The 23,666-nt window shown below is 37.8% G+C and overlaps 1 protein-coding gene across 5 annotated transcripts; it reads right to left on the bottom strand.

Moving 5' to 3' along the window:
- Positions 1-2,987: 2,987 nt before the first annotated feature.
- LOC141549780 (zinc finger protein 397-like) lies at positions 2,988-22,223 on the bottom strand. Of its 5 annotated transcripts, none has more exons than XM_074279693.1 (4): positions 22,081-22,223; positions 19,976-20,484; positions 17,032-17,179; positions 2,988-8,731 (listed from the first exon to the last, which is right to left on the bottom strand). In XM_074279693.1, exons 2-4 carry the CDS (start codon positions 20,396-20,398, stop codon positions 7,818-7,820), a joined length of 1,485 nt encoding a protein of 494 aa, XP_074135794.1. In that variant the 5' UTR covers positions 20,399-20,484; positions 22,081-22,223; the 3' UTR covers positions 2,988-7,817. The 5 variants fall into 5 exon arrangements, with proteins under 5 accessions (XP_074135794.1, XP_074135793.1, XP_074135791.1 ...); XM_074279692.1 differs by lacking the exon at positions 22,081-22,223 and adding an exon at positions 21,625-21,912; XM_074279690.1 differs by lacking the exon at positions 22,081-22,223 and adding an exon at positions 21,062-21,549.
- Between the last annotated feature and the right edge of the window lie 1,443 nt (positions 22,224-23,666).

The following is a 23,666-nucleotide window of genomic DNA, read 5'->3' as shown; positions in this document are numbered from 1 at the left end:
GAATGAGGCTAAGTGAATACCTGACCACAGTGACCACAGTATGGGAGAGTTTGAGGAGGATGACAAACTATTCACAATCTACCAATCAGGGCAGACAATATTCCCAATAGTCTCTTGAGCACATATAGGATGTCTTTCTTTCCTAGAGAAACAACTTCCCTCATGAACTGTGTTGGGAGTAAAAGAAAAAGAACCAAACAAATGGTTTCATCCCAGTTTTATTTTTATTATAGTTTAATATACATAGATGTTTTGTGTGTGGTATGTATGTGTGTAAATTTAAGCACATTTATGTACTTCAGGGGCCAACTGCATGTATACTTCATATGTTTCCTCATTAAGAGAGAAAGAGAGCACCAGCCCTGAATTCAGGAGGACCCGAGTTCAAATGTGGTCTCAGACACTTAACACTTCCTAGCTGTGTGACCCTGGGCAAGCCACTTAACCCCAGCCTCAAGAAAAAAAGAGAGAAAGAGAGAGAGGAGACAGAGAGAGACAGAGAGAAAGAGTGTATGGGAGGGGGAGAAGAGTATAATACATGACCTTTGCCTTTAAGGAGGTTCCAGTTCCTCCCCCCAAACCCCAGGCAGGGTGGGCCAGAAAGAAAGCAGCAAGCTCTTAGCTTTATTAGGGATCTGTATAGAATTCAGCTTCCAGCAAGGCCTTCATTTATGCACAAAATTGGAACCCCTTTTCTGGGGTTATGGAGCAAACCCTAGAGTGGGAAACTAGGATCTTGAGAGAAGGCAGAAGGTTATTTTGGGTTTTTTTTCCCTTTTTTCCCCATTGCAGAAACAAAAGAAAGGATGATGAAATGTTTTGTTTCCTGGAGGGAAAACCCTTTTACAGATTCAGCCTTGTCCCTGTTGTTTCCTTGAAACTCTTAGCTATCAATGCTCAGGTCCCCAAATAAACCTCTGACTTTGAGTCTAAGACTTTAAGCAAAGGTTCATGAAGACAAAACAAAAACAATAGAAGGAGGAGGCATGAGAAGCTAGAGTTAAAAGTTAAAAGACTACTTTTCTAAGAGAGAGATTTGGCTGTTCTCCATTTAGGTTTTAACTTTTAAGAGTCAAACACAGCCTGCTTGAACTACATCCCAGAGTACAGAAAGGACTTGTGGATGTGATTGCTGGGCTGCTGTTAGCAATCTTTAAAAACTATGAGGAAGAGCAGAGGGATCTCAGGACTCAGAAGCAAGCATATTTTTAAAGAACGAAAAAAAGTTGACTCTTCTTACTAGAAACCAGTGTTCATTACAATGTCTGACAAACTTCAAGAATAAAAAAAATTAAAGCAGTATCTTCTAAGTTGTTGGGACAAATCACTCTAATATAAATAGAGTAACACTTTTTGGAAAGGGTCAATAAGGGGAGTCTTGTGAACGGTTTACCTAGATTTCAACAAATTATTTATTAAAGTTTCTCAGAGCTCCTTCTGGTCACTATACAACAGTGTGGACTAGATGACAAAACAATTATGTAGATTCAGAACTGGTTAAATGATGAGATGCAAAGCCTTATGATGCATAAACAGAGGGAAAACAATCATTCAGAGGACATCTGCAAATCTTCTGAATCATATATTCTTGTTTAGAAGGTTGCTATAGGGTTAATACCAGGTAGGGCATGTAGAACATACTTTTAAAGAGGAGACTCTCACTGACCAGTCGCCCTGTTAAATGTATGAAAACAAAACTTCAGAAGGTCAAAGAGATAGTCTTTTACCTGACCAACAAGAGACACACAAAAATTTTGTTTTCTTTTGATTAGTAAGGGATTAACATGATCAGATCTGTACCTAAAAATAATAAAAGAAAAGGATATTCATTTAGGTTACTACAATCCTTTTTTGTTTCATATCTCTATCAATTAGAGGAACAAATAGATAATGTTTGTGTGTGTGTGTGTGTGTGTGTGTGTGTGTGTGTGTGTGTTAAGTTCTGCACAAGAACGGGAAACAATTTTAGGGAAAAAAAATTTGTAATAAATTTCTCTGGTAAGTATATGCAAGATTCATAAGCACCAACAGAAATATATAAGATCAAAAGCTATTCCTCAAAAGATCAATAAGTAGTTTTCAAAATATAGTCCAGGGAACTTTGGGGTTCTTAACATTCTTTCAGAGGGTCCATGAAGTCAAAACTATTTTCATAATACTGAAATATTTAAATTCCTCATACAGTAAATATTAATACATAAAATTCAGTTTCCTTGGAAGCCCTAGATTTTGATGTGTAAAGGGGTCAAAGCCCAAAAAGTTTGAGAATTACTGAAAAGTGAACCAAGAATTATTCTCAGAATATGAATAGGAAACTATGAACTATAAAGACTAATTCTCCAAGTCACTAAAAAAAGATATGCAAATCAAAATTACTGAGATTTCACATCACAAACAGCAAGGAAAATAACAAAAAGATGGGAACAGTCCATGTTGGAAGAGTTTCAGATAGACAGGCACACTAATACACCATTGATGGAGCTGTGAATTAGTAACATTATTCTGGAAAAGCAACTTAGAATTATGAAATTAAAGTAGCTAAACTCCCTTTACACAAAAATATTTATAGCAGCCATCTTCCATACCTGGGATGTTATTGTTCCCCATCTATACCTTTTGGCTTTCTTAGATACCTTCAAGTCCTGGGTAAAATCCCACTTTCTAAAAGAATCCTTTCCCAACCCTCCTTAATGCTAGTGATGTCCCTGAACTAACTATGCTCAATTTATCCTCTATCTTTTTTTGTGCATAAAATTTTGCATGTTGTCTCCCCCATTAGATTGTGAGGATCCTTGAGAACAAGGACTTTGCAGTGTCTGGCATATAGCAGACTCTTAATAGATACCTAGTGACAGCTGAATGACTGCCAAAGAACTGAAAACAATACATGTCTATCTACTAAGGAATAGCTAAACAAATTGTGGTATTGGAATGTTATGGAAAAGTACAGTGCTGTAAAAAATAATTATAATAGAGACACAGCTGGGAAATTTTTCATAAGGATGTTTATTTTGATGTCCCCTCCCAAAGTAATCTCCCCACACTCTGAGATAATTATAGATCATACACATTGTTAAACCCAAGACAGAATTTACATTATTATCAATTAATCATTCATCGCTGTAAAGGGTTTTTTAATATTTACCTGTTGAAGTGTGTTTCTGGGTTGGTGTGCATATCAAAATCCATAAAGGCTTTCTCCTGCAGAAATTCTTATAATAGCTGTGGGAGCTCCAAATGTCCATTTTTAGAGGAAAATATAAAATAGTATATGAAATTTAGCAGAAGAGTACAATAAATCTTGGGATGAAGTCCAATTTCCTTTATTTTTTTAAAATGTCATATTGAAACTCTTTCTTTTCTCATCTTAGGTAAAAACTGTGCAATTCAAACTGGTGTTTCTTGAAGGTGAGTTTTTTCTACTTACTTTCTTGTAAAGTCATGTTATCCCTGTAGCTCTATAATTCACAATAGGTCTAAGTAAGTTTTGTCTGGAACTGGTTCTCATTAGCATCCAGTGGATTGTGGTGAAATGCAGTCTATTTGACATCCAAAAATTCTAAGAAATTTTCATACCTATTTTCTTCATAATTTTGAAAACTACAACTGAATGACCAACAGATTCTATGGCCTCACTCTCCCATACATGTCAGTTGTTACACATTGCTGGGTAAAGTTAAACCTTAACTGCACACACTTCTAGTTAGAACCAGCTACAGAAGCTCTCCCACAAACTTGCTGATACAACACAGCTAGAATTCCACCTTCCTCATCCTGAGTGGCCTTCCTAGTTAATTTTTAGAAACTATGTTCCTTGACCCTAACACCTTACCAGCAATGTGACACAGCCAAAGCAAGTATTTGTCTGGAAATTCCATGTAAACCCAGGGCCCTAAAGGTGCCATTCCTTTGAGCATGGCCCAAACCCCTCTTTTTGTCTGGGCTATCACCCACCATGTTACCCTACTGTAGCTCAAGATGGAAGTGAGGGAGCCTGCCAGCCAGCCCCCATAGAATGCTAGTTCTGACTGAAGGCTTCTCTGATGAACTTTGCTGTATCATAAACCACTTTGAGGGATCTTTTTTTAATCCATTTGCCACAACTATACCTTAAATTTCCATGACAATGATTTTTGAATTACTTAAGCTCCATCCTTCTCCAGTTCTGCACTTATTTGTAAAGTTGTAAATGAGTGTCATAAGACAAGAGCAAATGCTCCTGATTTTCAAAAAAAGAGATGAGACTGAAGTCTGCAAAAACAGGACAAATAGCTTGAATTTTTTTTTCCTAACAATATTCTAAGACACTATTAAAGAGATAATTCACAAACACTGATAACTAGAGAGTACTAAAAGGCAGCATAGCTTCATCAAGAATAAATAATGGAATTTTGCCAGCCTAACCTCACTATTTCTACTGAAGGCAATTAGACTGGCAGATCAGGAGAGTGAAGTAGATGCAATTTGTTAGAATTGCTAGATTTAAACAAAGCATTTAGCAAAGGTTCTCACATTATCTTTCAGAACAAGATGGAGAGGTATGGACTATGTAATAGTATGGTTACTGAACAGATACAAAAAATAGTCACCAATGGAAGATCAATCTGAAAGGACTGTCCCAGCTATCTGTCCTTGACCCTTAGCTCAACATTTTGTCAGTAACTTAAAAGGTGTCAAAGAAGGCATGTTTGGCAAATTTGTTGATGGCAAAAAGTTCAGAAAAACATTTAACCTGTTGGGAGACAAACTTAATTTACAAAAAGACCTTTGACAAGATAACATAATGGCCCAAGTCAAATAAGATGAATCTTCATACGGGTCAAAGTAAAGTTCTACACTTTGTTCAAAACCATCTATTTCTCAAGTACATGACAAGGAGGCATCAGTTCACATACACAAAAATCTGAGATTCCAATGGACCACAAGTGCAGTAATTGTCAACACAGTGACAGCAGTCTAAGACGTCAATGCTATTACTAAGCTTCACTAACAGGATCAGTGCCAATCAAGAGTAAAGGTCCTAATGCCCTCAAATATGACCAGACCACATGTAGAGCATTATGTTCAACTCTAGGTACCAGCATAACTTTATCAAAGATCAAGAATGGAGTCATGCAAGCCCAAGCTCCTCTACTGAACCCCAACAGGGTTTGAGGACACAGATAAAATGTGGCCCAAACTGAGGAGGACACCAAGACAGAAAACTGAAGTACTCAGGAGATTTTGCTGTAGTATAAAATAACTGTCTTCAAGTATCTAAAGGCCTATGAGGTAAAAGGAGGATTAGATTTAATCGGCTTAGTCTCAAGGGCAGAACCAAAACCAAGACAGGATCTGCACTCAAATTTACATTTTATATCAGTAAAAATTTTGGGAAGTGCAAAAGTAAAAAGGGTTACCTCCAAAGGTAATGAGTTTTCTCTCACTAGAGGTCCTCTATTTTAGTGAGAATTCTCAATCAAGTATGGATGGGACTAATTTCTGAGGTGTCAAACTTTTAGGTTCAGTGATTCTATGATTTCTCTAAGATGCCTTATAGCTCCCACTCTCTTATTTATATCTCACCTGTTTTCTTCACAGAAAATCACATGTTGGGAGAAAGTCCAGTTGACTCAGCTTCTAAAAGATGCTTCATAACTCTTTACACCCAAGAATTAGATTAATAGAGCTAAATATAGGACATACTAAACCCCAAACCTTAGTTCTCCCAGTAGACTCCAACTGCCACTAACTCCTCCTCAGCAAAAACACTATGGTAGTTCCTAATTCCATAGCAACTCAGAATTTGGCCATAACCACCTTATAGTTTTTCCTTTGGTCTTATGCTTGATATTTTCATGTCCTGGAGAGGTACTAATGATGTGGACTAACTGATCTAAGAAATATTTCTAAATTCAGAAACTGCTAATCATTCCATCACAGTCACTATGATGTACTTCCCTGATAATAGAGGGATGCTTTCCTTATGTTCACTCCCCCACTCCCCTACTCCAAGTTCAGGACTTATCAGTTGCCACTGCAAATATGAGCTCCATTCATCACTGAGCAAGTTGAGCTCCACTAGTGTGATTACCAAATTGTCCACTTCTCAATTCACAAGGCCATCACCTCCTAACTTTACCAACATGTAGCAGAAAGATTGAACAATGGCAGGATTATGTCAGGATGACAAGTCATGTTTTAAAAAATTAGATCTCAAGAGAAGACCTTCCATTGTAGGAATAAAGATAAGCTTTTATGGTAGGCAGTGGAAAGAACAAAAATATTGGTCAGCAAAAATACACATGTTTACAATACATACATGCATACAGCATACCCACACTCCTTACCTCAGTAACCATAGCTTCTGGGGCACTGACTTATCAAAGAAGAGGCACAAAGTAAAACCCCTTTCTAATACTGTGGTTAAAAGTCTACAATGGGAAAAGTGAAGACACTCAAGCCAAACACATAGCAAGAAGGAAAAATGGGTCTTCCTGTAGCAGGGAGCTGGACACCATCTTCTCTACATTCTCAGGGAAGGGCCCAGCATTTTTATAGACTAAGTACCTATTCCAGGAAATAAGCCAGTGACTCCTCTTCGAAATTCTGGTCTTTCAGCACTGACCTGAAAGAAAACAGAAAATACCTCAACCACCCTCTCCCTGAAGAAAGTAGAAAGAAAACAAGTTATTCCACTAGGCCAGAAAGACAAAAGGATGTGCTCTTCAGGACAAAAGGATTTCAAGGCCCGAGTTTAGTTAAGTTTCAATATAATTTCTGACTAAGATAAGGAGTGAAGTGGGGGCATCAATAACTGAGATTAGAACTATTTATTAAATTGAACATCTTTTCTGGCTCAAGGTCCAGTGCCCTCTTCTCAAACAAGAGTTAAAAATATTGTAAAGCCCTACAGTTATCCCTCTACAGTTCTCTGATCCAATAGCTTTCTGTTTGAACCCTCTTAAAAAGATGCTGTCCTCAATTCATCTCAAAGGACTGACTTTCTTACACTCAACAACCCGAGGAAGGGACTCTGGGCACCCAAATCTTTCCTAATCCCCTTAATGACAACTCTCCTTTTCTTGGCATATTAGCTCCACCTGTGAAATAGCAAAAATCATATACCCTGCCCTCCTAGAAGATAACTATTTACAAAAATAACCGTAAATACCTTACATGTCAAATATTAATAAGCTATGTGTGTGTCTATTTCCTTTCTTTCCTGGCACACTAATAGCCCCTCCTCATTGTCAGATCTCATCAAAAACATGGAGACTATTTGTATTTATTCCCACGGGAAAAAAAAAGGTTAGAATCACTCTCATGTGTAGTTTTGTTCCTTAAAGATAGATGCCACTGGAAGTAGGGAAGGAGGTAAGGGATGATCACACCCAAGAGAAGAGTCACTGAAACTATACAAATTACCCAGATGTCAATGACAAAGGACCACAAATACAGGAATTCCTTAACAGTGGCTAAAGAGGCAAAGCAAATCAGCTGTATCCAATCCATAGTTTTTTGGAGTGACTAAATTCTAGCTCAAGACATTACATTTCCATTTATTTCACATTCCTTGAGTTTCCTAAAAAGTAAAGGGTGGAGGTAAATAACTAATGTTTCCTCCATTCATTACTTAATCTATCACAAAATAAACCTTATTTCTCATAGGCACATGGCACTCAGGCAAGGACCAAACACAATTAGACAAACATAGATCCTGCCCTTGAGGAGCTCATAATTAATTTATGGAGTTATGATCCCAGTATATTTTTCCAAGACTTAACAAAAGTTACAAGTTGTCTGAAAAATCTGTCATATTCAGAATATGCACATGGTCAAAGTTTGGTGTGTACTCTTCGATGTGTCATAAGGCCAGACCAATGCCTGAAGGGTTTCCCACATTCTTTACATGAATAGGGCTTCTCTCCAGTATGAATTCTCTGATGTTGAGTAAGAGCTGAGCTTTGATTGAAAGCTCTCCCACATTCATTACACTCATAAGGTTTCTCTCCAGTATGAATTCTCTGATGTTGAATAAGGGAAGAAGTCTGATTGAAGGCTTTCCCACATTCTCTACAATGATAGGGTTTATCTCCAGTGTGAATTCTTTGATGCTGAATAAGGTCTGAGCTCCCGCGGAAGGCTTTCCCACATTCACTACATGAATAGGGTTTCTCTCCTGTATGAATTCTTTGATGTTTCCTAAGATCAGAACCACGGCCAAATGCTTTCCCACACTGAGTACATTTGTGAGGTTTAACTCCCATATGACATTTCTGATGTTTTCGAAGTTCTGAGTTCTGCTTGAAGGTTTTCTCACATTCATTACATTCAAAAGGTTTCTTGACAGTCTGATCTCTTTGATGTACACTAGAAGACAAATTCTGGCTAGAGTTTTGGTCATTTGTATTAGATATGTGGGGTTTCTCTCCTCTATGTTGTATAAGTAGGTCTGGGCTCAAATGACAACTACTTAGACTTCCATCATATTCATCACCATTCTCTCCTAAGGGAGTTTTTTCAGAAGGAATAGTCACTAACATAATTCCATCCTGGGAAAAGGATTCATCTACTTTCTCCATTTTGTTTTCTTGCTGCTCATCTAAAATGCTTTCACATTTATATGTTTCTCTAATCTTGGGTCCCTTGGAAATATCCATTGGGAATCTTGCAGGTATCTTCTCCTTTGATTCTACTTCTTCAGAAAGTTCCTGTTTTAGAAATGACCACTTAGTACTAGTCTCAAAATCTGAAATGATCAAGAAAAAACACAAATGTCACATGTGCTAGGAAATAGAAATCTCCTTAAAGGAATACTAATTAGAGTCTGCATCTTTCCCAGCCCTTTATATACATTAACTGTTGCATTTATTACAATTAATTTAAGTAAGGAGGAAGTATGATTATCTTTATTTTTACATATTAGGAAACTAAGAATAAGAAAGATGACAAAATCATGGATTTAGAATGGAATAGATCCTCAGAGGTCTTCTCTTTTACAGAAGGGGTGGAACGATGCTAATAGAAGAAAAAGCAGACAGGGAGAAAGAAGTCAGAAGCAAAACACTTTTGAGGAAGGACAGGGTGAATGAGAGATAATAAAATATATGGAGGAAATAGAGGGAATACAGTTAGCAATCATAACTGTGAAACAATTTTTAAAATAAGTTTCACTAAGAAAGGCTTCATTTTGCAAATATGTGAACAAGTCAAAAATATAAAAATAAGATCCATCCCCAAATGATAAATGATCAAAAGATATGAACAGTGAAGTTTCAGATAAAGTAATTAAAGCTATATATAGAAATATGGAAAAATGTTGTAAATCAATGCTCCTTAAAACTATGGCATGACTTCAAATGGGTGTTATAACTGAATGTGGGGGTTGTGAAATTATGATTTGTTATCAGTAAATGTTTGATTTGTATACCTATTTTATATAAAATAAATATTTTAAAATAAATTATATATAAAATCTACAAAACCAGGATTGCATAAAAATTTCTCAGGCAAAAAGGGGAAGAAGTGGGTAGAGAGTGGAAAAAGCTCAAAAAGTTTATTTATTGCAGAAATGCAAATTAAACAATAAAATACTATCTCACACCTATTAGAGTGGCTAATAAGATAGAAAATGAAAATGACAAATGTTGGAGGGGATGTGAGAAAACTGAAATAATAGTGCACTGTTAGTGAAGTTGTGAACTAATTCAACAATTTTACAGAGCAATTTGGAAGTCCAAAGGCTTATCAACTGGGGAATGGATGAACAAGTTGTGGCATATGACTGTGATGGAATACTATTGATCTATAAAAAATAAGGAGATGCTCTCAGAAAAATCTGGACTGATATGAACTGAAACAAAGTGAAGTAAGTACACATATTGTAAGATATTTTAACTGTGAATGACTCAGTTATTCTTAGCAATACAATGATTCAAGACAACTCTGAAGAATTTCTGATGAAAAATGCTATCCATCACTTCAGATGAAGTCTTCTGTTTATTTTTCTCGGGGGGAAGGGGAGGTTGATTTACAACATGACTAATATAGTAATATATTTTGCATGACTACACATGTATAACCTACATCAAATTGCTTGCTTTCTCAGTGAGGGGATAGAGTGAGAGGGAGAGAATTTGGAACTCAAAATTTTAAAAGCAAATTTTGAAAAGAGAAGATCTAACTCAGATCCAATTGATCAATGATGGACCAAATCAGCTACACCCAGAGAAGGAACACTGGGAAATGAGTGTAAACTGTTTCCATTTTTGTTTTTCTTCCCAGGTTATTTTTTGCAACAAAAAAAAAAAAAAAAAAAAAAAATTCAGTTCTGCACACATATATTGTATCTAGGATATACTATGACATATTTAATATGTATGGGAATGCCTACCATCTAGGGGAGGGGGTGGAGGGAAGGAGGGGAAAATTCGGAACAGAAGGGAGTGCAAGAGATAATGTTGTAAAAAAAATTACCTATGCATATGTATTGTCAAAAAAAAAGTCATAATTATAAAATTTTTTTTAGAAAAGCAAATGTTGAAATCTGTTTTTGTAATTGGAGGAAAATAAATTAAAAAAAAAAATAGAGTTAAAAAAGAAGAAACCAGGGTAGTTACTGCAGCTTATTTTTTACTATCACATTTCACTGTAAAATTTAAACTGCTAGCAATCAAAAGGGTAATAGTGGGCTTGCATTAGCTACTCAAATATCATACTAGGTTTCTGCCTATGGAAAAGATCAAAACAATTGTCCGAGGACTAAATACAGCATACTTACACGTGTTACAAAACAATCCATTTAAAGATTCCTTGATAATGAGTCTCATAATGAAATAGTGTAAAAGAGTTTTTCTTTATATATATATATATTTTTTTAAATATATATATATATATATATATTTTTTTTTTTAATATACTGAACGTTAGAAAAAAAATAGAGTTAAAATTAGGAGAGGAAAACACACAATAATCACAACTGTGAATGGGATAGATTCACTCATAAAATTGAATTAGACAGCAGAGTGAACTACCTATTTAGACAAAGAATGGTTTCAGAAAAACCTGGAAAGACATGAACAGATGCAAAGTGAAGGGATCAGAACAAGAATACTGCACAGTAATAACAATATTATATGACGATCAATCATGAATGGTTTAGCTATTCTCAGTAATAGAACTCCAAAACTAATCCAAAGGACTTATGCTGAAAAATGCCACCTATAGAGAAAGAACTGATGACATCTAATGCAAATGCTTTTTTAATGCTTTATTATTCTTTTTTTTATTTTTTATTATTCTTTTTTTTAAGGGTATATATAAAAACAATTTTTAACATTTGTTTTTAAAATTTTGAGTTCCAGACTCTCTCCTTTCTTCCTTCCTTCCCATCTTCCCCCCAATGAAATGCAAGCAATTCAATCAGGTTATATCTTTATAGTCAGTATGCTTTAATTTTCTTCAGGTTTGTTTTGTCTATGTTCTTTCACAACATGATTAATATGGAAATGTTTTAGCTGACTGCACATGTATAACCTATATCAAATTGTTTGCTTTCTCAATGAGAGGAAAGGCAAAAAAGGGAGAGAATTTAGAACTCAATTTTTTTTTTAAAAGGATGTAAAAATTGTTTTTACAGGCCATTGGGAAAAAAAATAAAATATTAAGGCAAAAAAGTATATGCCTAATTTCCTATAAATCTAATCAAAAGGGCTTGTTTATTATCACCAAAAGAGAACTTCAGAAGGAGAAGAAATATTCAGAATGTCACCCCTGCAGTGGCTACACTCTCCTTCTGTACCAAGCAGGTGATCATTTTGGTTCTGAATTGGCTAAAGCAAGGATTGTCCTGTCACCTAAAATCCATTTAGTCCTCCCTTGAATCTCTTATCTTGATTTGTTAGCACCCATTCTTCAAGGCTCATCTCAAATGTTTTCTCCTCCATGATGCCTCACCAATTCAATACCTTAGAAATCATATCTCCTATCTCTGAATTCCCAAAGCATTTGGTTTATACCCCTCCAAATCATAGAACATAGACTAGCTGATATGGGAGAGGCCAGATGATTGATGATCATCTAATACAATTTCCTTCTGAAAAAATGAAATCCCAAAAAATGTAATCCCTGTAATCTACCTCCCTTTTTTTATGGCTTTGCCCAGGCTATCCTCCAGGCCTGAAATGACTCTTCCTTTTTACATACTAAAATCTGCAACTTTCTTCAAGTCTACTCCCAACACTAAGCCCTTCCTGCTATCTCCAGTACTTCCCCTCATTTTTTTGTATTAACAACTATCTTACTCTCCTCTGAGATAGTTCATTCCAAAACTGGACAGAAATCCTAATTAGGAATTTCTTCTCTCATAATAAGCCTAAAAATTTAGCCTTTCTACAACTTCTACCCATTTGATTGAATTAACCTAATCCCTCTTTTCATATAAGAAGTCTTCAGATATTAGAAAATTACTGTCCATGGCCTCCTAAGTCTCCTTCTCTCCAGACTAAACACTCCAGTTTCCTTTAACTGATTTCTCCTGTGGCATGGTTTTGAGTCTATTCAGCATCTTGATTCTTCAGCACTTTTTTAGACTTGCTCCATTTTGTAAATGGTCTTCTTAAAATATGATAGCCAGAAATAAACACAATACTTCAGTAGCCTGACCTGGACATTACAGAGTAAAACTATGAGCTCTTTCACTCTAGTCTAAACTTAAATTAATTCTGGGAGCAGGAATTTTCCTTTCTCTGCCACCACAGGTAAAATTTGGTGGCAAGGTCCTCCTGATCTTTGTTTAACAAATGCTCATCAGCATCTCTCTGTGAGAAGAATGTTTTATTCTGACAGCAGCTCCCCAAAAGAAGGCTGAGTTCCTTCCAAAACAAAGGATGGTGTTCTTCTGCAACAAATTTGCTAATGGGAGAGGAAGACTAAAAATTTGCCCCTCTGAACTCAAATTCATTTTCCCATGGAGGAAAAGAGCTTTCAGATCCCCTTGAGTTGTACTAATTCAGTAGTTTGAGAATGAGGCTATTTTGGACCACAGTGAATTCCTGTGAGCAGCAGGCATTCTATAGCCACTTCCTCTGTGAGAAAGCAGTCTGACCATTCTCAGGAGAAATGAACCAGAAATAGTGGAAAAGCTTGGTCTTGTGGATCCTAGAATTTGGAAAGAGGAAGAATGCTAGAAAAGATAAAGAATGCCTATTGGTAAGCTTAAGTTTCATAGGCCATAGAGAATGGTTGGGTAAATTATGGTATATGAATGTTATGGAATATTAGTGCTCTATAAGAAATGACCAGCAGGAAGAATACAGAGAAGTTTGGAGAGACTTACATGAACTGATGCTGAGTGAAATGAGCAGAACCAGGAGATCATGATACACTTCAACAACGATACTGTATGAAGATATATTCTGATTGAAGTGAATATCTTCATCATAAAGAAGATCTAATTCAGTTCCAGTTGATCAATGATGGACAGAAACAGCTACACCCAGAGAAGGAACACTGGGAATAGAATGTAAACTGCTTGCACTACTGTCTTTCTACCCAGGTTACTTATACTTTCGGAATCCAATTGTTACCGTGCAACAAGAAAATTGGTTTTACACACATATATTGTATCTAGGTTATACTGTAACACATTTAATATGTATAGGATTGCCTGTCATCTAGGGGAGGGAGTAGAGGGAGGGAGGGAGGGGAAAATTTGGAAAAATGAATACAAGGGATAATGTTGTTTAAAAAAAAATTATTCATGCATATGTACTGTCAAAAAAAATTATAATTATAAAATTAATTTAAAAAAAAGGAAAAAAAAAGTTTCATAGGCCAGTCCTGCTAGACTGTTATCTGACTTTTGTTTACTTTGCTTACAATTAACCTAAGCTGCTAGCAAGTCTAGGGTGATGCATCTATAGGTAATGGCTTTATAATAGAACCACTATTCCTATAAGCAACATTATCTGAGATGGAAATTATCATTTCAAGAGATTACAGGGCAATGGAACAAGTCTTGGGTCTAGAATCAGAAGCCCAGAGTTCAAAGATTAATTGTGTTACTTTCTACCTGTGTAGTGACCTTGAGCAAGTAAATTAACTTCCTGAGACCTCAGAGTCCTCATTTTTAAAATGAGAGGGTAGTATTACATCAGGGATTTTTAATCTGGGGTTCATGAACTTAAAAATCAAGTTTTTGATAACCATATTTTAGTGTCACTGGTTTCCTTTATAATCCTAAGTATTTCCTAGGCATTATTCGGAGAAAGGGTCTATAGTCAAAAAGAGTTCGTAACACAAAAAATGTTAAGAACCTCTATACTAGGTGGTATCTGAGGTCCTTTTAAACTGTGAATCTCTAATCTAATGAGTTTCTACTGAATTATGCTTTCAAAAATTTGTATAGAATTTTTTATTCAAAAACCTAAGAATATAAATATTAACTAGAATCACTAACTGTGCTATCAATTTCATTATTAAGGCAAGACTTAATGAAACAGAGAGACATGTGAATTGTGCTTTTAATATTTCCAAAGTGCCTTTAGGTCCATCACTTCATGGTATTTAAATTGTTTCTCTTTCTTGTTCCTGGAAGAGCCAAGAAACTGTCACTAGATCAGAGTACATAGTGGAGAGTAAGGTATAAGAGCCACTGGTAGGCTACTGCAATTGTCCAAATATAAGATGATAAGGGCCTACACTAGAGTGGTAGCAGTGTTAGAGAGAAGGAAACTTATTGACAAATATTACAAATGTGAAACTCACTGGCAAGAAAACAGATTATGGTGTGATGTAGTGAAGAGAAGAAACTCTAGGTTGTAAGCCTAAGAGATTGGAAGGATGCTATTGCTGTCTACAGTAACAGGGAAGGGAAAGTTTAGGGGGGGAAATGAAGAGTTCCATTTTGGACATAATGAGCTTAAGATGTCATGTCTACTGTACATAGTTTGAGACATCTGAAAGACAATGGGAGAGGAAAGATAGAAGTCAGCAGAAAATATAGGGAAGGATAGGCAGATATAGGAACCTTCAGCATAGAGATGGTAATTAAATTCATGCAAGTTGCTTGAATCATCAAGAAGAGAAGAGAACCCTGAATAGAACTTATGGTTAGAAATTTTACTTGAAAGAGGATCCAGCAATGAAGACTGAGAAAGAAAGTCAGAATCAGGAGAGAATAGTGTCTCAAAAATCTAGAGAGAAGATTATGAAGGACCAGAAAATGTTCAACAGTGTCAAAGACTAAAGAGAGGTCATTAAGAATGAGGACTGAGAAAAGGACACTGGATTTGGCAACTAAGAGATTAATAACTGGGAAAGAAAAGTTTGATAGACTGATAAGGATGAAAGCCAAATTGTAAGCAGGTAAGGTAGAAAGAATAAAGGGGAAGCACCCATTGCAGATAGCCTTTTTGAGGAGTTCAGCTACAGTCAGAAGAAATACAGGATGGTAATTACCAGGGATAGAAGGATCAATTGAGAGTTAGTTTTTTGTTTTTAAAGATAAGGGAGACCTATTTGTAGGCACTAGAGAATGAGCCTCTCTTAGAGTCTTCAAGATCAGTAATGATGATTGCATTTATTGGATGTGTTGGAGAATTCCTCAGCCTAATGATCATAATATTCTCCTGGGGATTAGTTCCTTCCTCCTTTAACTGGATTAACTGGAGGCCAATAAATCTAGAGATAGGGCTAAAAGATAAGTACTTTAATTAGCATCAGCTGTAGGGCAGTTCCCAGGTAGCTAATATTCCACAGAACTCTTGCACCTTTGGTGGGAGTGCTTGCAGAGCCTTTTTAGGGATGCTCATGCACCTCTGGTATCCACTTTCACCTAGTTCTCATTTATGGCTCTAAGAAGCTATAGCATGTGTTGTGGTCACAATTTGGTAAATTACCAAGGCAGACGGGCTAAATAAGGTTGAGGGTAACCAACAATCCCTCAAAACCCATGAAAGTGGCTGAAACAAGTGCTATGGAGCACTTGGAGCACTGCATCCTGGACCATCACCAGTCACTTTTGTTCTGCCATTGGACTCTGATGATTCAAGAAAAGTGAGGCAACTTTGTGCAATTCTGCCTCACTTAAATTCAATTCACTCAAAAGCGAAGATATCACTAAATCATTGGTCTTCTTCAAAAAGGAAGGATGAACAAGATCATTCTCCCTCCTTCCATATCTTGACTAATACCAAGCACTCTTCTCTCCATTTAATCTAGCTCAGTTTTGAATTGCTCCCATCATAACTTCACTATTATTCAAATGTTCCTGAATAATGGGTGGAAAAAAGTGAAATTGCGAAGATCCATTAAAAATTTATGTTCCATAATCTCAACTAGGCTCTCATTGCAGCAAGTAAATTCTTTTCTATTTCCCCTTAATCAATTCACTATCCTCTGTCCTTACCCCACCACCACCTATCACCCTCTCTATAAAGAGCCTAGCTTCCTATTTCCCTGAAGAAATCAACCTACTCCACAAGTGCTCCTTATTTCCATACCTCATTATCATGCATCCACTTTCCCCTACAATTGCTCCCTTCACCTCAATCTTTCATTAGAAGCGGGTCCTTTTTCTGGTCAAGGCAAACCCCGCTATGTGAACAAGTGATTTCAGTCCATCCTTTCTTTTCCAGCAACTCAGCCCCACTATTTATCTTCAATGTTTCCCTGCCTATTGGGTGTTTTCTTCTCATATTAAAATCATATAGTCCTGAGATGACTGATCTTTAAAATAAAAATCTCTTCATGAAATTATAGGCTTTAAGTAGAAAAGGGATCTGAAAGGCCATCTAAACCAATTCCTCACTTTAGATAAGAAAAACTGAGGCCTAAATAAGTTATATGACTTGCCTCAAATCACATTTATTGGAATTGACAAGCAGCATTTCAATAATGTCCTTTAATCTCAAATTCTATACATCACACTATGAAGACAAGAAACTCATGAGCCAGACTCTGTTCTAACCCATTTAAAAATAACTCCCTCTCCCATCACCAACTCTGCTCTCCCTTCTTCCCCTTCTGATTTTCAATGTTGTTCCTCACCTCTTTCTTGTGGGAACTGGGACTCTGGAGACCCACACTTGATCTGGGCATTCATAGGCTGAAGCTGGACATTCAGTGCATCCTGTGCTGCTCTTAAGGATGCCATCTTCTCCCAGGGCCCTGCCTCTCTTTGAGTACTTGATGCAACCTAGAGATAATGAGATATGTTTGGCTTTGTGGAAACTAAAAAGAAAACATAGAAAGAAACACATTCCTTCAAGAATACCGAAAAATGGAAGAAGAACCAGAGTCTTATTTATCAGATTCCAATTGGCTGTATTAACAAAAACCATAAAACAGCCCAGGAGGCACTTTTTCTTAATAAATAAATAATCTGCTGCCTTTCAGGAAAATGGCTGACTTGGCACACAAAAAAATAAATCATGGGAAATTTTGTTACTGATACATAGGAAATCTCATGAAATTTGTGCTAATGTTACCATGATGTGGATACATGAACAATTAATGATTTAGTGTTTAGTAAGATGAATATACAAGAAAAATGGCAAACAGTTGTGAATAAATCTCTATTAATATTTATCCATTTTTGCCAATTAAAAATAAATGTGGGGCCATTTAAAGACCTACTAAATTCACAATGTTATTTAAACTTTTAGAAATTATGAGAAGCTATGTTATCACAAAACAGTTGTTCTTTTTTTAAATATATTTTATCTTCTCCCCAATATTTATTTTAAAATTTTTAATTTTAAAATATTTTTGAACATTTTTCTTCGTTTTAAGTTCCAAATTCTATCCCTCTCTCCCTCCCCACTTCCTCCTTTCTACAGTAAGCAATCAGATACAGGTTGTACATAAAAGAATTGGTCTTAAACACAAAGCCTAACTGTAAATGTTAGGAAGGATTTTAAGTATAGAACATGCTAGTTGAATAAATTGGGAAATCTGATTATCTCTTTTGTTATTGTGATGGAAAATAACAGATTTAGAGCTGAAAGGAATCTCAAGATTTATTTGATCCAACCTTTCATTTCATAGAAAACTGAGGCCCAGAGAAGTTAAAAGGCTTGCTCTAATAAGAATAAAACCATGATTCATGCCAAGGTCCTCCCAATTCAAATTCAGCACACTTTATACTATACCAGTCTCTCTCCCACTCCATGCTTATTTTCAGTATCTCATTTGATCCCCTTCTCTTTGGTTTCTATAACTTTACATTATCCTTGTTCTCCTATATCACTGATAACTCCTCTATATATTTCTATGGTTCTTTTCTATATGCTTATAAATAGGCCTCTCCTAGGATTCAGCTGTTTGCTCTCTACTCTTCATTTTCTATACTTTTCCTCAGAGATATCATTCTCTATTAGGCAAATTTGTCAATTAAGTCAACCAGGTCCAAAAACTCAGTCATCCTTTATTTTCTCCCTAATATTCCATATCTAGTCATTCAACAAGTTCAATTGAATTTGTCTATCCACATCACTTTACACAGTTCCTCACACAAAGAAAATGTTTAATTAATGTTCATTGACTGACTGATAGTGCTTTCTAAAATGATCTCCCTGCAATCCAGACCTTTAAAAAAAAAAAAAAAAAAAAAAAAGGCAATATACAACCAAAATAGCCTTAGTAAAACTGTTTTTATTCAAAAAACAAATTAAAAACAACAACCACCCTTCACTGGCTCTTCCAATAATCCTGAAAAAAAAATTCAAATTCCTTAACCTGCCTTGTTAGATAGACCCTGTTCCTTTTTCTAGTCTCATCTCAAACTATTAGCTTATAGCAATCCTCCATTCCAAACTAGTTAATCATTCCCTAAATACTTGAATTGGTTCACCAAGGACTAATATAGTTGTATGTGTCTCCAGCCTCTCTTCTGGACTGCAATTGACTTACCTGGGGCTTCCCAAGCTCAAAAGTCCCTAACCAAACAAACAAATTCTTCTCACCCCCAAAGACTTCCATTTCTTTCTGAAGAAATCTTAACAATAGCTCTATTCATCTTATTCTCGGGCATAAAAAAGCCTTTGGTAGTCTCTGACCTATTCTAACATTCAAAGACCACTTCCTTGCCCTAACTGCTTGTTATGGCCATCAATCACCTATTTTGTACTCATACCTGGAATACACTAACTTCCTACTATCTATCTTTTGAATTTCTTCCAGTCACCCTTTTCCAGTTTACAGCTCAAGGGCTACCTCTCCCTTGTCTCCAAAATCTTCCTAAGTATTGGACCCCTCCACCACCACCAGCGGGGAGCAAGCACTTCCTTCTCTGAACTCTTCATAGCATTTTGTACCTCTTGGTTGTTCAGTGATTTCAGCCACATCTGACTCTTCTTGACTCCATCTGGGATTTTCTTGGCAAAGATATACAATGGTTTGCCATTTCCTTCTCCAGTTCATTTCACAGATGAGGAAACTGAGGCAAACAGGATTAAGTGACTTGCCCAGGGTCAAACAGCTAGTCAGTGTCTGAGGTCATACCGAACTCAGATCTTCCTGACACTGGGGGCAGTAGGTAGAGGGAGTTAGTTTTCTGAATTCAAATCTGGCCTCACATTGTATCTTTTTTGTAGTCTTCACATTGATTAACACTGACATAACTATATAGTAGACACTCAAAAAATATTTATTGAATGTTCTACAAACATGTTCTCTATAACCCCTACCGTTAAGAGGGAATTCTTACATCTCATCGCTTCCAAGAGCAGCTGGCAATGAGAGACTGGCGTTTACTCACTTTCTTTTCACAACTATTACCTTTGTCAACAAATCAAACCCACATTTATCACATGGCTATCATGTACATGGCACTGTATTAAGCACCTTCCTGAGCAGCACGAAAAAAGACAAATGAGGCACAACAACGGAGGCAGGCAAAAAGGACAACAGAGCACTGACTCAAAAATCTCCCGACGGAGGAGACAAAAGAACACTCTTTGCCCACGATAAATCCCACCTGCCTCGTTCCCACCTGTTGTCCCGGTTCAAGAAGTTCTCTCTCCAAATCTTCCAGCACCGTTACCACCTCCTCTCCGCTCTCCGGATGCTGCTCTCTCACCCAGCTCTGCAGATCCTCCGGCAAAATGGTCAGGAACTGTTCTAGAACCAGCAGCTCCAGAATCTGCTCCTTCGTGTGTATCTCTGGCCTCAGCCACTGGTGGCAAAGTTCCCAGAGTTTGTTCAGAGCCTCTCGGGGTCCGGGCGTGTCATAATAGCCAAACTGCCTGAACCTCAGGCGGAAGACCTCCTGGGTGGAAGGGCTGCTCCGCTCGTGGCTGCCTTTCTCCCCCCACAGGTAATCCTCTTCTTCCTCCATGTTTACTCCCTGAAGTCTCTCTTTCACGGTTGGATTCTGGGGGTCTAGGGCTACAGCCTCTCTAGACTCCACAGCCATTAGAGTTCGTTCAGTACAGAAAAACAAAACTCCGCTAGGGTCCACACCTCAAAGATGTTCTCCTAAGGATGCTCTTCAAAGGCGCCCTTAAAGTACAAAAAACCAAAGTTAACAATGAATGATTGAAACAAACAATTCTATTAGAGGATTTACACAAGTTAAAGAGGTCGTTTCTTAAGTTCATTCAATGAACCTAAAATGTAAAAGGAAAAAAAACCACTAACGAATTACCCAAATGATTCCTAAGCAACTTTTAGATAGCTGGGAAAATAGAAATTAACACAGAGTCCACACGCCCCCTGGAGGCTCCAGAGATCACTAAAGTGAGACCCCAGAGTCCGAGTAATGCCACCGAGCATGCGCACACACCCAGACTCTTCCCCCGCCCCCCAGGAATGCAAAATCTCTTCACCCAACCGCACCCCGCCAAGGCTCCCCGACCTCCCTCACCACAGCTCCATCACCCTTTCCTCCTACTCCAACCAGTGAACAAGACACTCAACTGCCAAAATCATAGGCCTGAGGTGTGAGCATTCTCAAGTGACGCAAGGACTTGCAGCCATCAACACAATCTCTTTGGTGTCCCCTTCCTCGCCTGAGGCAAAAGCGAGTTAGTTATTCCCCAACCCCGCCCCTCCGCCCTCCGTCCGACCCTGTCCGCACCTCCACTTCCAGATTACGTTTCCCGGAACCTCCGGGCCGGGTTTCCGCCCTTTCCGGGGTGATTGAGGCCGACGGACCACTGTCTAGCGGTTGCTATAGAGACAGGGTTGGAAGACACGTGACTCCGAAAAAGAGACAAGTGTCTTCTCCGCAAGGGCCTGGGGTTAAGTTTAAAAGCTCAGTCTACACAAGCGTACAAGAGGCAAAGCTGTCCTCTGGCTTCGATGGGTGAGGGAGCTAAAAGCTCAGAGTCCAGCAGAGAAAGGAAGTTGGCGTTAGGTCTCTCGAGAACTTCGCCGCTCGGATTTTTGGGAAATGTAGTCCGGAAAATGGACGTCCCTTAGGCCTTGGGGGCCTCTGGGAATTGTAGTCCAAAAACAGCTTGTACACTCTTCCGTGACATCCTGTTCTATAGCCGGAGAAGCGCGCTCACGTCTTTCTCCCTCTAAAGGAATCCGACTGGCAGGACTCTTAAATGTTTCACTGAGTGTGGCTCTTTAACCTAGATATTCGGACCCCCTCTACCTTTTTTCTTTCCGAATCTTCCCCTCTCTCCTCCTTACCTTCTTGCCCTTAGGGAAGATGGCGGTGGGGATGAAGTCTAGAAATTCCAGGATGGAGTTTGGCGCCGGGAAATCGGGCAGATCCCGCGCCGGTGACGTCATTACAGAGTAGTAGCCAGAGAAGGGAGGGGAACGGGGACCCTCGGGATCGGCCTGCCTCTGAGGAAGGCGGAGGAGAAGCAGCCGACTGGCGGGAAACGACCCTCCGTTCCGCTCTGCCCAAGTCCCGTAGGCGCGGGAGCAAAGTCCGGTTCATTGTTGGGACCCGACCTGGCCTGCGGTCTTCCGTCTTTCTCCAGGCTTTGGGGACCGGGGTTCATCCCACACCGACCTCTTCAGTGCCGGGGCTCGCTGCGTTATCCCAGTCTCCTTTTTTTTTTTTTTTTTTTTTTTTTTTTTTTGTCTGCACCCAACCCCCCACTCGGGAGCAGACAGCTTTCTTACCTATTTACTTACCTAGTACGTTTCAAAACCCAGCAATAACCACTTGTAAACAGTGTCTCATATGTCCCATCCTGGCGTGGAGGGAGTGCTATTACCCCATTTAACGGATGCAAAAACTCAGGCAGACTTTAAGTAACAGCCCAAGAAGTGGCCGAGGCTAGATCTGCACTCAGGCTTCCCCGACCGTGGGCGCTGCACTGCTCCCCACTTCCCCACCCTGTGGGAACAGCTTTTCCACACTGTTTACTTTTCTTACGGATTCTTTCCTGCCTGCTGTCCAAATCGGTTTCTCTGTGATTCTGGGAAGTGGCCTGTTGTTATTTGATGGCGCCCAGAATTACACAGACAGTAGAGCTCCACAGATAGGAAAATTTATCGGGCTTCTTTAATCACCTCACACGTCTAGAAATGAAAGGCCACCTTTTAGTTTGGCTTAGTTTTATTAGTGTTGTGGTACGGCTTCCAATTTTGGAACCCCATAATGACTTGATAATCACTCAATTCCTCAACCTACTCACCTCCCTTGACCTATCCAATCTCAATCACACATAAAGATATCCTTGATCTTGCCCTCACAAATATACCACCTCCTTTATTGAAGAATTCAGAAATTCCCTTATTCGACCATAATCCATTGACTTTTCACTTCTTCTGCCTTCCCAAACTAAATCCTCCTCTTAGTTCACTTTGTGATTTCCAAACCCTTGCCTACTTGTATTTAGTTTTGCAATTTTAACATTCCTCTCTCCTTTTAACATTTCTTTATAGCCAAGGGTTAATCTAATCAATGGAATTTCTTCCATGCCCCAATCTCATCACAAAGCCAGAGAATGAAATTTCAGAATGTAAAGAGAAAGGTAAAAGAGAGAGATTTTTTAAAAAATAATTTTAATTGATGCTTTCTATTTTTTTACATCACTATAGTATTCCACATATCTTTCCCCTTTCCTTCTGAGAAAGTCATCCCATATGACAAATAGCATGTTGTTGGGATTTTTTAGGGAAAAAAAAATCAGAGTAACTAACGGATACATTGAGAAAGTCCAAAAAAAAGATACAACAGGTATTATAATACCTATGGACCTCCTTATCCACACTAAAGGATAGGTTGAAGCCATCTTCTTATATTTCTTCATTTGAGTGTTTATCTTTATAATTTTGTTACATTTGCTTTTGATGTTTTGGTGTTATTTTCATTTACGTTGTTGAAGTCACTGTGTTTAATGTCTTTTTGGCTCTGCTGACTTCTACATCTGTTCATGTAGCTCTTTCTATGTAATTATACACATCATTTCTCAAAGTAGAATAGTATTCCATTCATTTATGTTCCTTAATTTGTTTATAATCATTCCTGAACTGATGGGTATCTATTTTATTTCTAACTCTTGGCTCTCACAAAAACAGTATGTGCAGACTTTTTTCTTGTCGGTAGCTTCCTTGAGGGATAAGCCCATTAATAATATTTCTGGTTCCAAGATATGCACATATTAGTTATTTTATTGGTATAATTCCAGATTATTTTCCAGAATGATTGAAATATTTCACAGTTCCATCAACAATATATTAGTGGGCCTATGAGAATTGTTTTGATTTTCATT

Source organism: Sminthopsis crassicaudata, chromosome 1 (assembly GCF_048593235.1).
Source record: "Sminthopsis crassicaudata isolate SCR6 chromosome 1, ASM4859323v1, whole genome shotgun sequence".
Taxonomy (NCBI): Eukaryota; Metazoa; Chordata; class Mammalia; order Dasyuromorphia; family Dasyuridae; genus Sminthopsis; species Sminthopsis crassicaudata.
Note: the sequence above shows the minus strand (reverse complement) of the source record. Positions and strands in the feature narration are given on the sequence as shown.